Genomic DNA, 17,034 nt, shown 5'->3' on the forward strand with positions numbered 1-17,034 from the left:
CCCTAAAAAAGCCAGTTAATGAGGAAGGTAAGGGCTTAATTAAGGAAGGTGGAGAGGATGGTTCACATCTTGAGATGTACGTTTACAGTTGGTGCATCAAAATTGCTTGGTTAATGGTGTACTAATAAAGTTTTGGTTTCATTTTGAGTGTATTTGTAGTTTATTTTGGGTATATGGTTGACTTTCTTACTGATAATACCATATAATATGCATCTCAAAATGCATCAATTTATTACACAAATTAGGTTTAGCTAGGGATTAACATTGGGAAATAGAAGAATCTGATATATACCAGCTAATTTAGCTAAACAAAGAAGCAAAGCCATATATGGCCCATGCCCATGCATGCATGCTCAATGAAATTCGATTAACTCCTCAAAGTTACCAATGTACTCCGTATAGTATGATCGATCCTAGCTATGAGGTGCATACATTAAGGGGGGGAAACGGGTTGGTGGATGAGTACGGGGCTAACTTTATAAAGAAAATAGAGTTTTTTTTTTTTTAACCTAATAAATTAGAATATTAATCAACTTAGAATTAAAACTGTCATGAACTTTTGATAGGAAACTTTGAATTGAAACGTACAAAATAAATAGTTAGACGCATTATGACGCAGTAATGTACTCTAACTTAGCAGTACTCCATGTCTCTCTATGTACGTATATTTAATATACGTAAATTATTGGCGTTTAGCAATGGTTACTAATCCCCGTTGTTACTTATATGCAATGGAAAGGTGCGCACGGCTCAACCTATCTATCAAGCAACTTAGCTTCTTGTTACGGCATATATGATCCACCATATACCACCTTCTTACCACAGGCCGGAATATGAGCGAGTGAGGATAATGAGTGGTAGGTGCACACTTGTGTACACTCTTATCTTATATACACAACACGCAAATATGTATGACATACATACATATTGAATTTTTGATAGTACACATGACAAAGATACATGATCTGATTTCTCGTGTTGATAATGCATTTATCATGGGCATTATTTCATATAACATTGACACTTTTGTCATACACTATATATTACCACTATCTAGTTTGTAGTTTAACAGCCACTAATTGATAGAAATAGTCCTAGAAAGTATTCAGCTTGTATTTCAAGTTTTGGTACCCGATAGTTATAACTATAATAAGCTGGCTAGTAATCAATTCAGAAATAGCACATGGAGCATATTACTGCAATTACGTTTAAGATGTTCGTTGTTTTTCCCCTAAATGAAGCCCTCACTAGATAATCCAAGTTCTTAATTTCTTTTATTGCTACAAGTACAGCAAGAACCTTCCCCCTTACCTCCTTGGTTATTATCTAACGTGGAAAAAAAATGTACTTGGTACATAGTACTCGATTACTCGTATAATGATATGTACTCTCGTTTAATACATATTGAACGATATTGATGGTTAAATTTGTGTCTTACGAGACAGAGATATCGTGGCTATGTAACGTACTGACTGCAGCGAGGACTCAAGTGAGTCAAGTCTCACCTCAAAATAGAGAAGAGACGGAGAAATGGGGGTTAACGAAGAATAACAAGGTTTGGGTGTATCAAGTGAGACTTTCTGGTATAGTCAACTACGGAGTAATATTTAGTAATGTTTGCCCTGTATTATTTATGGTCTGTTACAAACCTAGGTGACAGGACATCCTACTTATGTTAACAGCCTAACATACAATTAAAAACTTTTTTTTTAAGTCAAGAAAGATATCTAGATTACAAGCTTACAAAGCTAAAGAAGTCGTATAACTGATGTTCTTATCAAAGCTTTTGAAGATTCCTCCCAATACAAATTAGTATAAAAAACTACCCAAGAATTTTATAATGGGATTGCTTTGTTTACAAATAATGCGAATTATATTCTTGCAAAACCCTCAATCTTAGCTTATCTAGGCTATCTTCTTGTGCATAAAAGAGGATTGATTATTGGCAATCCTGATTAGCAAGGCATGATTGGGCCAGGCCGGCTTAGGGCACACACGACTCAACATGACAAAATCACGACAAGATATGAAAATAGGAAAGGTATGGTACGTTATTGTACTTGTAGGGTTATGCAAGGAGTTCAGATACCACATTATTGCTAGAAGCTTGGAAAAGCACAATAAGACATGACAAAATAAGTGAAATTCGACTAGGCATTTAAGCACCATGGTCTAACACAATTGTCAATGGATACGGACCAAGCGACCTCTCTCTTTGAAAATTGTGGCACAACACGTAGCTATTGAGCTGAGCCTAGACAATATATATATATATATATATATATATTCTGGTTTCAAGTGATCACCGTAAGTTATTATATCTAGTTTCATATTCTGGTTATCCTGCAATATGTAAGGCCATCCTACTAACAGAATGTTGCTGCCATAATCAAGGTAGCTGGAAATAAGAAATATACGGCCACTTCAGAAACAAGAATCATACATTACTTTAGCTGAAAACAAATATGGTATAAGATTGTTAAACAAAAAAAAGAAAAATATGTAATTAAACCAGAGATAAAATGTTGATACACCACTCAAGTAATTCAACATTTCAACTTATACATAAACAAACACAGGTCTATAGGTGTGTATAAGCGTCCAGCCAAATATCCGACCCAACTGGAACCCTCTTCTAAATCTCTAAAACTCTTCAATATACAATTTCTTTAATGGTCAAATCTCGGCACCCTGAATTCTAAATAAAAACACATCAGTTCTGCCATTGAGAAAACCTTCAGCTAACAATTACAGATTTTGTTTTGAAAATTATATCTATCTGCCTAACTCCAACTTATGACATAGTTAGCAGTAATTTTGGGCTTTCAATTAGATGCCAAAATTACATGATCATCCTGTATCTTTACGACTAACAGGTTTCTTGATCTGTCTGCAGCTCAGCCAGCTGCCACAGCGTCAGCCCTTCGGTTATCCAGTAGTTGATGGAACTTGGCACCCGACTTAGCGCTTTTCCCAAACATGTCAGCACCTTCATCTGAGCTTCTACCAACAGAGCCAGAGGCTGAATTATTGACCCTTGATAATAAATTTTCGGTGCTGTCCGATGGGTTACGTTTGGCATCAATAGTAGCCAAGTCATTCTCTTCTCCTTGTGCAGACTGCAAATTTTTTAATTTACCCTGCAAATGCAATGACCAATGACTAAGCAACAATGCAATGACTTGATGGATTGAGGGATGAAGAAGAGTAGTTGATATGATTTAATTTTACCATTAATGCAGCATTTTCAAGACGGAGTTTCTGGGAGTTCTCCACCAGCTGATTGATTTCTGACTTAAGAGCCAAGTTTTCAGCGTTGAGGGATTCAACTCTTCTGGCAAGTTCCTCAGTCTCAGCCTGCAATATAATAAGCAAGGCAATAAGAAAACAAAGTTTATCTCAAGTGATGCTCACGATTGGTTTTATCAAAAACTAGCAACTATAAATATCACATTACCTGTTTCCTCAACCTTGATCTTCTCGCAGATTCTCGATTGGATTGTTTTCTCCTCTCCCGCTTCAACTCCCTCTCGTTCTGTAGAAAAGAAGAACATATATTACAGAGCACATAATTGACAACTCTTGACCCAAAGCATCTGCTCTGATATGCTCACTCCAACAGGTTGATTACTTGGTTGTTGCCCAAAGAGAACTTGGAAAACAAAAAAAGAACTACCAAATTAAAAGGGCAATTACCTGAATGGGTTGTTGTGCCTGTAAGGGCTGTAACCAAGCTTCAGAAGACACAACTCCATTACGAGGAGAAACAGTAGGTGAACTCCCTTTCACACTGACCCCGGGATTCCTCAGCTCCAATGTGGTGGCCACAGCAGGTGAAATAACAGTTCCCACTAATTGTCCTGCTGCTGCGCTTGCAGGAGTGACAGGAACTCCCAGCACCTTATCAGCAGGAGGAAGAACAGCCTTGGTCTCGGTTTTTTCAACTTCAACTGGTAGTACAATATTCAGAGATTGATGTTAGGTTTCAAAACAAAATAGATCATACTTTTATTCCTCTCTTCCTAGACCACTCTTGCACGTCCTAACATACCAACTGATACACTCTTTGACTCTGGTTTGTAAACAAATAAATGCTAAAAAGGTAATGGAATACTTGACTATATCATACCACTAGTCGGGGTTCCTTCACGGCTTCGCTTCTTTTTATTTTTTTGATCATCCTGCATAAGTGTACGAAATCAGAATTCAAGCAATCACAGAAATTCATGCATGTAAACAGCAGGAATAACAACAAGCTAGAATGTGGCTAGGCCCCTTACTTCTTCCGTGTTTCCATCACTTCCATTACTGGAACCCTCAGTCTCAGCACTGTCAATCATCATATATATAAATATTAGTCCAATATGTCCATGTTATAATACCCAAATGAACTCCTGAATTTACATCAATGCAAACAAGAACATTAGCAGTAATGTACCTTTGTGAAAGTTTATTCTCAACATCAGCCTCCGTCTTCTCGGCATTGGCATTCCCAATTGACATTGCAAGACCGTCAAACCCCTTAAATTTTTTTATTAAACTTTTGTCACCATTTTCAGAGGATTTAGCAGGAGTATCCATGCTCAAAGGAGTAGCAACCTGCATCATCCACAAATATTCAAGTTGCTGTCAGAGCCATTTCATTTCGTCACACAGGAATAAGATCTTTGAAACTTAAATTTCCATACCAATGGTTCACCCACAGCAGGGGTCACAACTCCTTGACCATGTGCCTGAGAACCCTACACACAGGAAAAGGCAAGGATACCCTTGTTAAAGCCTTTTTCATCTATGCTAGAGGAGCAACATGAGAATTTGAATATTGGGCCAACCTTCCAGTTACAAAGTACTTGCTAAACCAGAAATGTTATTTTTTCTAAAGGGGGAGGGGACCCTTACAAGAGGGATTGCAGCTGGGTGCGCATAGACTCCTCCTGGTGCATAAATTGCAGCATAAGGTGCTCCATATGGTGGTACCATAGGCTGAAAAATATGAACATTTTGGTCAATAAAAAATACGAAAGTTACAGATAACTGAATTTATCCAAGATGAATAAGATGCATACATATCCTTGTGAAAATTACCTGTGGAGGTCCCCACATATATGGGGGAGGTGGGTGTCCAGGTGCAACAGCTGAGTTGAAATATGGTGGCAAAGCAACTCTGTGGCCATAATATGCCTATAGAATCATCAAACATTATCAATAATTGTTGAACTTTAATATCAATCCACAATCATGAATTATTCAAGATGTGCATGCAGGATATAGTTTAAGAATTGACTTTAACATTCATCCATGAAGCAACTAACCTGCATGGCTGCCCAATCAGGATACATATGAACACTATTCTGTTCCTGTAAAAACACGAGATAGACAAATAAACAAACATGAATCTCAAGTTTCGGTAATTTAAAGAAAGACAAACTGACTGCAACTTTTGCAACACATCAAAAATATTCTTTCTAGTTTATACATCCTTCTATGAATATTTTCAAAACAAGAAATTAAAAAAATAAATAAATAGACAAAAATATACGGTTCATCAGAATATTTATGATCCATGAATTCTCATCTTACAGTTGCAGGTGGAGATGATTTTTCTGGCTTGGAAGACTTCCCATCATCACTGCTTCCCATGATCACTCACGAAAGTCAAATTTCAAGCCTAATATTTGGCACAGCAGCTGATTATCTGGACCAAGTCAATTAATTAGAACTAAAGATGATCCATGAGTGCAAAAATTCCGCAATATAAACATCAGTCACCCCCTCTCTTCGTTCAAAAAATAAAGTAGCTCAAAAGCAAAAATGTTAACAAAGATGTAGATTCAAATCATGACTTGTCAAACATTTTTGTGTGGATAAATCCTTTTAAGACACATGATAGACAAAATCACGTCATTTACTCAGCGCCTCCTCAACGCAAATTAATCACAAGATGAACATACTTCTCTGGTGTTCCATATAAATAGTTTGACTTAAATCCTATTCTTCTAATATATTTAGGCAAAGGGTTAACCAGTTCAATTTACGACTAGAATAAGTTCAGATACGTCAAATTAGGGTGAAAAGAACATCTTCCGAGCTACGATCAAACATCAAACCATAAACTTTTAAATAAAATCCCAAAGCAAAAAGCTTATAATTTCATCATAAATTTTGATTCCCATTCATTGAAAATTCCACTACTGAAAACTCTACAATCATCCAATCAACTTGATGATTTGCATTTCTTGGATTAAAATCTATATACCCCAATTTTCCGTAGCAGGATTAAAATCAATACCAATACCAAGCTTCAAAATTTAGGTACTAAACCTTAAAAAGGAACAATTTTAATCAGTTAATATACAACACATAGAACTTTCCATTATTGGTATTTTCATCATTGAATTTATTTTCCGAATTATATCTCATATCTGTAATAAAGTAACAATCATCCAATTGGAAAAATAAAAATCAAAACTTTACAAAGTAGCCATCTTAAACAGAATCTACCATTAAAATTCCTTTCTGTTTTTTACAATGAAATACAGATCATGATGTCACCATGAATGGGTTAGATCTGCATGCAAACAATTCCTATTATTAAAATCACTATTGATTTAATTCTTGATTTAGCTTAATTAATTAGGATTATATCATACATAATTCCTTTTTTTTTTTTTACCAACAATTAAAAAAAATAATGAAAATAGGATAAAAGCAGAGGGGCAAAATTGTCTATTTAGAAGTAGACCGAACACACAAAAGTAATGGACCCTTGAAAAGCAGGAATGACACGGCAGTTACACCTCCACGTTACAATGACTAAACTACCCTTCTCTTTCCACACCTCATCACTACTTTGTCTTCGTTATTAAACAATTAAAATTTAAAAAAAAAAAAAACACTGCACTACTATGCGCAGGTTGTATCAAAATTCAATTGTAAGATGAACTTAGCTATACCCATAATTCAACTACCTATCAACAACAAATACGACGTCATTTAACTTAAATCACTAAATTATCGAATTCAGAAATAGAAACTTCGAAAAACTCGAATTAAAATTAGAAGCAGAAGAATTTTATTTTTTTATTGGAAAATATAAAATCAATTTAAAAAATAGAAGGAAAAAAAAAAAAAAAAACATACCTTGGAATAGAAATAAAAAATCTAAAATGGTGATGAAGAAGGAGATTGTTTTGTTGAGCGCTTGAAGATTGGCTAAATTGACAGCATTGTGAAATGGATTAAAACGATGAGTTTGGAGGAGAGAGAAAATATAAAGGGAGAGTAGAGAGAGAGAGGAGAAAAGCTGAAGAAGAAAAAATGGGGAAGTTGAGGGGAGAGAGAGAGGGAGATTATGGAGGCGCCAAGCTAACATTCCACGTCATTATACACGTGTTAGTAGGTGTGGGCTCAGTAACGGGCTACTTCCGTATTTTGTTACGCCGTATTCTATGTGTCACTAATCTGTATTCTTTTTTTAAAAAAAATATTTTTTTTAGAGGAAAATTCTGTAGTCACATTTTGTTTACCCTAGTACTGGAATTTGGAATGGAATTGGTTGTAAAACAGACAGCGAATGTGACAATCTCGTGTCTGGTTTACTTAGTAGTGCTGTTTTGTACATGTTTAATTAAACGGATCGGGTTAAATTTTGCTAATTCTGCTCATTGACACTTGTCGAGAAAAAAATCTCGACTTGATTACTAGTTTATAGAATGGGTTGTAACGTTATATCGTGAATTTGTTACCCGTTTTGTTTTTAAAAACTGAGTTGCTCAAATTATTTAATTAACATGTTTATCAAACTTGCTAGAAAAAAAAGGTAACTAATCAAATTGTAACTTGATCGGCCCACTTTATGACTATCTCTACTATGAATTAAAGTTTAAAACTTTTATGGATGAACATGATCGAAACAAACAAATAACAAATTAACAACCCTTTTATAAACCGACTATTATATACTCTGTAAATCTTAACTATACAGAGTATATAATAGTCGATTTATAAAAAGGTTGTTAATTTGTTATTTGATTATATTGTTTCATGTTCATCCATAGTTTTTCAACCTCAGCCCGACTGATATGTAATGGAAGTGTGGAACTATAAGTCATGTCTCATATATTGCGTTATATCAACCTAACTGTAATAAGACGAGTTTAAGAAAAAAAAACTTGATTCAAACTCACTAGTATTATAAGTTCATCAATATTCAAATTCTATTAGATTTTGGATACACTGTACTTGTGACATAAATTAAATGAAAATTATTAAGATTATAAATACGTGCCAAGTATAGGTGTTTAATTCATTTAAATGCTCTCATATCAGAGAGTGTCAGGACGGGTAATGTAATTGTACATCTCACTGTAACTTTTTTTTTTTTTTTTTAACGGGCATCTTATTGTAACTTTGTAAGATGGGACGTTGATGTTAACTTGAATGTTATTCTCACTAATCAATTTCCCCAAAGTTTTTTTAACTTTGATAGAAATGGATCTCATTTAATAATGTTTCCGCTAACCTTCTTTTTAAAAAAAAAAATTAAAGTTGGATAGTTCATTAGCTTGTTCACTTGTAACTTGTTGGCTCTTAAGTCTTAACTCAACTTATTTGAGATTTAATTGGCACTAAACTTTATTAATTTGAGTTTTTTTTTTTTTCTTTTCTTTCTAGACTTGTGAAATAGATGTATACTTATTAGCACTGTCAAAAACCGAACCGAACCGGTGAAACCGAACCGATTCAAACCGAACCGAATGAGAACCGAACCGATTAAAAACCGATTTTTTGAAACCGAAAACCGACCCGAACCGCATTTTAGTAAACCCGAAACCGAACCGATCCGAATAACGTTAAACCGTTTTAGAACCGAACCAAATCTAAACCGAACCGGAAAGGAAACCGAACCGAAAATAAACCGAACCGTTTACAAACCGAAACCGTTTAAACCGTCATAAAAACCGTTATAAACCGAACCGTTTACAAACCGAACCGTTTATAAACCGAACCGCTTATAAACCGAACTGTTTATGAACCGAATTCTTATAAATCGAACCGTTTACAAACTACTTACTACTAAGAGTGGTTATTGGGCGTGTCAGTGTGGGTCGATGCAAATCATTTAAGGGGCGAGTCGGTTGCAGGTCAAGATGAATATTTAGCGGGACAGAAATAATAACCAATAATTCGAGACAAATAAGGAACAACATATCAATATGTAATGTGACTAAAACTATTAATACTTGTTCTATGAAATTAAAACATTTTAACAATGAAGCAACACAATATATATTAAACATCACTAGTTCACTACAATACAACATCACGTCTTCTTAATTAGATGCAATACTTTCATCTATCACTTGTTTACCAATTTCAAGGACGTCTTCTTCAATATCACAATCATAACCACGTAACCAGTTTTGTGTGGTCACCAACGCCTCGACATTCTTAGGCAAAAGCGCACTCCTATACTTGTTTAAAACACGACCACCCATGCTAAAAGAAGACTGTGAGGCTACCGATGTAATAGGAATGGCCAAAACATCCCTAGCCATAACAGCTAATATGGGGTACACAGTAATTTGAGATTCCCAATACTTAAGAACATTGTACTTCTGCCCTTCATAAATTGGTTGCCGAGGAGTACACAAATAAGAATCAATCTCCATCGATGGCCGATTTGATGAGTCATCCTCATCATCATCATCATTATCAACATACTAGAAAAGTTCAAACAAAATGCTTTTATTAAATAATAAAATTAAAACATACAAAATGCTGTCCACAAGTCACAAGTAAAGCTAACTCTACCTTCAACTCCAGAAAAAGTTTGCAACAACATCGACTTAAACTTATCATGCTCAACAATACAATGTTTCAAAATAGTGTTTCTACACACATGATTCACGTTGGGATTCAAATTCGTAAAAACTTCCCTAAGGCCATGATGCTCCACAATACTTAAAGGATAGGAATGCAAAATTATAGCTCTAGCAAGCAATTGTAAATGACGAGTTTGATTAAACGGGAGCTCAACACCACTTTCATTATTTCCAGGATGGTGTGGATTTTTACTCATGCATGTCTTAGTATGAGCTTTACAAGTTGAAGTACCAGCATTACCTGGTGTTTTATATTCATTACCACAAACATTGCATCGAGCATATTTTATCGGAGCAAGACCAACCATCTTATCAAAAAAGGTGTAATACCTCCAAACATCTGATGTTCGTCCACGCTTACTGCCACTAGTGGTATATTGAGTAGAATCTTGATTCTGAACAGTAGAATGCTCATCAAAACCATTAAACTCTTGCTCCATTACTGGAATAATTTATGGCCTTTACTTGGGATAAAATCCTGGATATATGTCAATTTTCATATGTTTCAGTCAATTAAAAAAAATAAAAAATGGATTGTAGATTTATTGATCTTTCAAAACTTTGGATGGATACTAAAATAATAAATCATCTTTGATCGTGATAGCTGACTTGGCTAATTTTGAAAGAGAGAATTTTTTTTTTTTTTTTGACAAAGAAAGAGAGAATTTGATTACATTGGTTAGATCTTGGACAACTACTATGTTTGGTAGTTGAATTTGCACTTTATATAACTTCAAATATTGTGAGGCTTACCACTTTTTGCACTCTTATTATGAGTTCCTTCATATCATCTTATGAATGTATCTATTTATTTACCTATTATTACAAAGTACTCCGTATATTACAAGAGTTGTTCTTTGCTCAGAGTACAAATTAGTTTGCTATGGCTAATAGCCTAATAGCAAACTTTGTTCATACTCTTTAATCTTTATAGAGGAAACAACCCTCTGAGGACTCCTCATTATTGAACATGAATTCGTAAAAAAAGGACTTAACTTTATTACTAGTATTATATTAGTCCCACCATTAAACATTTAAACATGAATTTAACCTTTGTCCGACCCATTCTCCACTTCCGCTCAAGCTAACATAGATTACCTCTATTCAATTTAAGATGATTGATCATGTTTTTCAATGGACCCATTCCTATTACACTAGTCAAAGGTACAATATGATTGATGGAGATGTAGCAATCAACTCACCAGAGGTGGAAAAGGCAATAGAACATGCACAGCCAAACGTACAAATTTGGCACTGAGAGCTTCAAAATCCTTTCAATTGCATACAATAAGTTTGCTTTCAGAGGATGCTGTGAATTTTGTACAATTGGATTGATATACTACAAAAATAGCAACAACAAAAAACAAAAAACAAAATGTCAAGATAACGTCTGGGATAGGAAAGCAGGGGGAAAAGATGAAATTTAATAGATAAAAGGAACAGACATTGGTGTAAACCACTCAAACAGCAAGAATTCAGAAATATATGACCCCCAACCAAGATCCCAAAACAAGACTGCTAACCTCACATAACCATAACCTCACATAACCAAAGCCAGCAGTGGAATTCACATCTGAGTTTAAAATGAATGACCATCTGAATAATAGGGTGGTCTTTCTATTTTACATCTGAATTTTACATTTCAGTAAGTGGTCTTTCGTTCTAGCTAAGAGTTTCCTAATCTATAAGTCTAAATGCAGCAGAAGATTGTTAAAAATAAAATTCTAACAAGGATCAATCTCACATCTTGTATTATTCACAAATACTTCTTCAGATGATTAAACTTGAGGAAATCTTTAACACATTACTACCAATAAGATTCCAGTAACACCACTAATCTCAGCTATTAAACAATTTTAGAATACAGATAATGTATAAGAAATTAATTAGTGAAAAAATACATGTAATTGATTAATACGAAGTATAGTATATCACATAATCATATAGCTGGGATGGTATGGTTGTAAAATCGTATAAATTGCTAAAAAAAAAAAAAAAAAAAAAAACAGAAAAAAAATCGGAAACAATCAAAATCATGAACAATCGGAAAAAAAATCGAGATTAGCTTGAGTAAGTATAAATTTACCTTCAACTTAGCTTGAGAGTAGCTAGAGAGAGATTGAAAGAAGGTGCTGAGCTTGGAGATTGGAAGAAAGAACTGGAAGAAAGAACTGGAAGAAAGAAGCTAAGAACGAAAGAAGAAAGAAAGATGGGAAAAAAAAAAACTTATATATGACGGCTGAGAATCAAGGAAGAGAAGGAAGCTAGGGTTTTTTTCTTATTTTTGGAGGGAAATTCTAACTCAAAATATCTAAATTCTAAATCTAAAATTTGTTTTTCCTTTTGGTTTTTGGAGGGAAATTTCCCACCATTCATATTTTGAAGAAATTGTCAACCAAAAAATAAAATCAATTTTCCACTTTGTAATAATCAAAATTTTTAATTTTTGTTTAACAACATTAAACAAACTTTTATACAATTGATTAATTACATGGTTTCAAAAAAAAACTAATTACATTTCTCGAATCCCGATAAAACGATATACACCTACATAATATCAGTTTTTAATTTTTTATAAATTTTTTTAACACACACATTAAAATATTAAGTTCTTTAGATTATAAAATGTGAATCAGTTAGCGTGTAAATGTCTAGCGTTGCAATTAATAAAAAAATCGAAGACCGTTTAATAATATAATGACGTCATATCTTAGAGAGCTAGTAATATTACGGATTTGTACGTATAAGCAATACACTTGTAATCGTGTAAACTTATAAATGATATAATTGACTAGTAGATTAGTACATAAATACAAATTACTTAATTAGAAATGTGTTATGACTACATGAGTGATTGACTAATATCGTAATATGACTATATAGTATATAAGCAATTGTCAATTTAGCATAGCTGCATAATAGAATAATAGTGTACTAGACTATCCTACTCGGTAATATACTAATACCATTTCAGTATTTGATATGTTAGACTTAAGTTAAAAGTTAGTCTTTCTTATTAACTTGTTAGTCTAATTAAATAATTACTAATTACTAATTAGTGACTTAAGCCTTAGGGGTAAACCAGTAAAGGATATAGAATCAATATTACCTTCTTCTTCATTAATGTGTTCTTTCATTATATTGTATAAATCAAACTACTTTGTAATATCTTCATATATAACTTTATGCAAATATATAATGATAAACGAGCCTTAATTATCAATCTTGTTGACTAATTAAGAATCGAATACCAAATTGCAAATTTCGATGTTACAACAACTCATCAAATCATGATTATGACACTGTTAACTAAATGATCAAATCAGAAGCAGATAATAATCTGATAGTAAAACAATAATACATTAATGCACTAAACTTTTATAATCTACTTCGTAATAAACTAGTAAGATCAGTATGGCTAAACTTGAATCATAACATGATATGTATTTATAAAAATAATGAGAATTTGCATATAATATGATGCCTCAATATGAAGTGATGAAGTCTCGGCTTGATATAAAACTTGTTAACTAGCAAAAAGTTAGAAAGTAGTACAAAATTTTTTGAAATCAAAAACAGATCTAGACTCGAACCGTAATTTAGTAAATCTGAAATAAAATCGATCTAAATAATGTTAAATCATAGAAGAACCAAACCCGTGAACGAACCGAACCAGTTATAACCGAACTAAAATAAAACTACACCAAAAAAGAACCGAACCGTTTCCAACCTGAAACTGTTTGAACCGGTATAATCACCATTTACACCGAACCATTAATAAACCGCAACCCGTTTGCACCAAACCGTTTACTACCGGGACTATTTACAACCCGTACCGTTTACAACCCGAACCGAATTTAAACCGAATTAAAAACCGTTTACACCAAACCGTTAACAAACCGCAACCCGTCTGCATCGAACCGTTTACAACCCGGACTGTTTACATCCCGGACCATTTACAACCCGAACCAAATTTAAACCGGGTTAAAAACCGTTTACACCAAACCGTTAACAAACCGCAACCCGTCTGCACCGAACCGTTTACTACCCGGACCGTTTACAACCCGAACCGAATTTAAACCGGGTTAAAGACCGTTTACACCGAACCGTTAACAAACCGCAACCCGTTTGCACCGAACCATTTACAAACCGAACCGTTTAGAACCCGAACCGAATTTAAACCGTTCAAGAATAAACCGAAACCGAACCGAATCGATAATTATTTAAACCGAACCGAAACCGACCCGTTAGACATTTAAACCGATTTCAAACCGACCCGTTCAAACCGAACCGATTTCAAACCGAACCGAAACCGAACTGTCAAACCGTTTTGACAGTGCTAATACTTATGATGCAAGGAGGATAGAGTATGGATAGCAACCTTATGATCATAGGTACGTAGCCTTTTGCTATTTTGCAAGATCTAATTACTCCGTAGCTTGTAGGCAGTGCTTTTCTAAGGTCGTCGAAAATAGGATAATAGCTTACATGTTTTTTTTTTTTGTTTTTTTTTTATAATTTTTTTTTTATTTATTTTTTTGTTAGAGGTTGGGGTTCTTAAGAACACTTCTAACAAAAATAGGAAAACATGTTGAGGTTATTTTGAAGAAGGACCTTATTAGATTGGAGTCTCTTACGAGTTACTCGTAATTCTTCACGTGTTAACAGGTTAAATAGTTTAGGAGTGGATGTATAAATGTGTTTAAACTTCCTTAGTGGGGATTGAACCTCTAACAATCTTTTTTCAATGAATTTAATTTAGTGTGGAATTGAGTAAGGATTAATTTAATACAAAGTATATTAGTACTTCATAGTATTTTTCAATTTCCTATTACGGCGTACGGTCTATGGACCTTTTTTTTTTTTTACTTGTACGGATATAAACACAAATTCTTATATGTAGGGTTACTTAGTTAGTGTTATAGCTATAGAGGTTACTTAGTCAATGTAGTGAAGGTTACTTATGCAGTATTACATAGATAACTCAATCAGTGTTATAGGGATTAATTCGTTCTTTTACAACCGAATACATGGTACGGCCGGTTGTACACAAAACTTGCTGGAATATAACATACTAAGGAAAAAAATTAAAAAATGAAATGAACTTATGGTGTGGTGTATGGGTTAGATGAGTTGGCGTTATGGTGGGGCAAGGGGTGTCTGGATATATGAGAAGTGGTATTAGTTAATTTGAAACCCACGTTCACCGTACACGTGGTGTCTTCTTACTCGATCTACGCGTCGATCTTCTTGGTTTTTGTGGGAAGGTGGTGATGCTGAGGGGCCAACGCAACAAAGTCCACCCATGCACCCATGTCATGTGGCTTACTTGGATTTTTTTATTTTTATTTTTCCTCTCTTTCTTGGCTAATTAGTTCTTCTCTACTCTTTTTATTTTTTAGAAAGTGATTACTCCTTTCGTCCCATAATATAGTTCCTGTTTGTATTTTTTTACGGTATTTAAAAAATCAGAGGAGAAAGTGGATGAAGTACATTAATAAAAGTGAAAAGTACAATCATAGACAAAAGTTATAGAAAGAAAGGGGAAAAAAGTACAAGACATGTGCAAAATTTAAGGATAATTTAGGAACTACAATGAATAAAGTTAAAAAGTGAAGGTATAACAGTCTTTAAATACTATCCAAAAAAAAGAGGAACAACATTTTGGATGTCCAAAAATAGAAAAACAAGAACTATATTATGGAACGGAGGGAGCAGAAAAGATATCGAATTGAAAGCATAAACGGTATCGTCAGGTACCAACAACACTTTTGTCTTATTGTTGGTGTAAATTTATTTCGATTAATCTATTTGTTGATCTATTACAGGTGTAATATTTATCTTAAGAAAGAGTAAGGGTTAACTCAAGTGGTTATAGCTTTTCTCGGTTTTATGAGATCCTAGGATCGATTCTCATCATCGTCCAAGTGGCTCTTTAAACACTAAAAATAAATATGTCTCTTGAGAGCATGTTAGAATTTGTGTTGCAATTAAATAAAATAAAAAATATAGAAAAAATATAATTTTAATAATGAAGACATTTTAGGACAGAGAAAAGAAAAAAAGAGAAAGAAAAAAAAAAATAAATAAAAGATAAAGAATATGAGGAAAAAGGTTAGATTTAACTAAATTGAAATGGGTCCTTTGACATCCGGGATTGGCCGCTTACCAAACCGGCTTTCCTTGCAATTCATTTGCGTTTTCTTTATTTGTTATGGGTTACAAAGCTAACGGCGCTTGTTGATTCTTGCAAAAGTTTTCTTTCTTTCTTTCACCACTTCCATTTTCAACCCAAAAAAAATCTTCTTTCTACTATTATTTTGTAACTAAAGTTGGCTGAGAGAAAAACTAGAGTGTACGTTGTACTAATTGTACTAGGTTTTTGCCCCTCTTAGCCTCTTAGGCTCCTACCCCCCCCCCCCCCCAAAAAAAAAAAAAAAATTTGTCCTATTGAAGAATATAATGAAAAGTAACAACGTACGTGGTATAAATTTGATGGATCACAGTGATTAGAATTGTATATTAGTCTAAAATTACATCTAAATCAATTGAAAACTTGGTTTGATACAATTCAAATGATGAAGAACAAATGTGATCAATTAAGATCTATAGTTACTTATAGTTTGTGTTAATAATTGTTGATATTCAAATTCATATTGGCAATTCACGAACACGATAAGAAATATTTTTCTTAAAACACATACGAGTAAAATATTATTTGTCCATGAAAGCATTAAGGGGCTGTTTGGTTTAACTTTGTGGAATGGGTTGGAATGGATTTAGAACCATTCCAAGGCTTTATTTGTTTGGTTGGGCTATTTAAGTATGAAATCTCATACTTGGGGGGTTCATACTCCACCTTATTCCCTTGGAATCTCATACCCACCTCCTCCCAAGTATTCATAATCCATACTCTTACTTAAGTATGAGAATTCATTCAATGATTAAACCAAACAACTTTAAATTGGTATGAGATATAAAATCCACACCACCCAAGTATAAGAATCTACACCACATTCTAGCCTAGTGAACCAAACGACCCATAAAACTTCATATTTATTGTCTATTACTTTAGAGACTCAATGTCAAATCATACTCATACCATAACTACAGGACCTTCTTGTTTACTTATGCCACTATCCATACTTGC

General features: G+C 33.8%; 1 protein-coding gene and 1 long non-coding RNA gene across 2 annotated transcripts; both read right to left on the reverse strand.

The window, feature by feature from the left end:
• Positions 1 to 2,488: 2,488 nt before the first annotated feature.
• On the reverse strand, positions 2,489 to 7,489 carry LOC110725193 (common plant regulatory factor 1-like). The gene is made up of 13 exons (XM_021904675.1): positions 7,141 to 7,489; positions 5,581 to 5,695; positions 5,313 to 5,357; positions 5,086 to 5,181; positions 4,900 to 4,983; positions 4,689 to 4,742; positions 4,439 to 4,599; positions 4,281 to 4,329; positions 4,130 to 4,181; positions 3,697 to 3,950; positions 3,458 to 3,535; positions 3,232 to 3,357; positions 2,489 to 3,140 (listed from the first exon to the last, which is right to left on the reverse strand). Exons 2-13 carry the CDS (start codon positions 5,638 to 5,640, stop codon positions 2,898 to 2,900), a joined length of 1,302 nt encoding a protein of 433 aa, XP_021760367.1. The 5' UTR covers positions 5,641 to 5,695; positions 7,141 to 7,489; the 3' UTR covers positions 2,489 to 2,897.
• A 2,533-nt stretch (positions 7,490 to 10,022) lies between these two features.
• On the reverse strand, positions 10,023 to 12,964 carry LOC110725194. The gene is made up of 2 exons (XR_002512139.1): positions 11,087 to 12,964; positions 10,023 to 10,362 (listed from the first exon to the last, which is right to left on the reverse strand). It is a non-coding gene; the product is annotated as an uncharacterized LOC110725194 (long non-coding RNA).
• Between the last annotated feature and the right edge of the window lie 4,070 nt (positions 12,965 to 17,034).

The sequence above is a fragment of the Chenopodium quinoa genome, unplaced genomic scaffold, assembly GCF_001683475.1.
Source record: "Chenopodium quinoa cultivar QQ74 unplaced genomic scaffold, ASM168347v1, whole genome shotgun sequence".
NCBI lineage: Eukaryota > Viridiplantae > Streptophyta > Magnoliopsida > Caryophyllales > Amaranthaceae > Chenopodium > Chenopodium quinoa.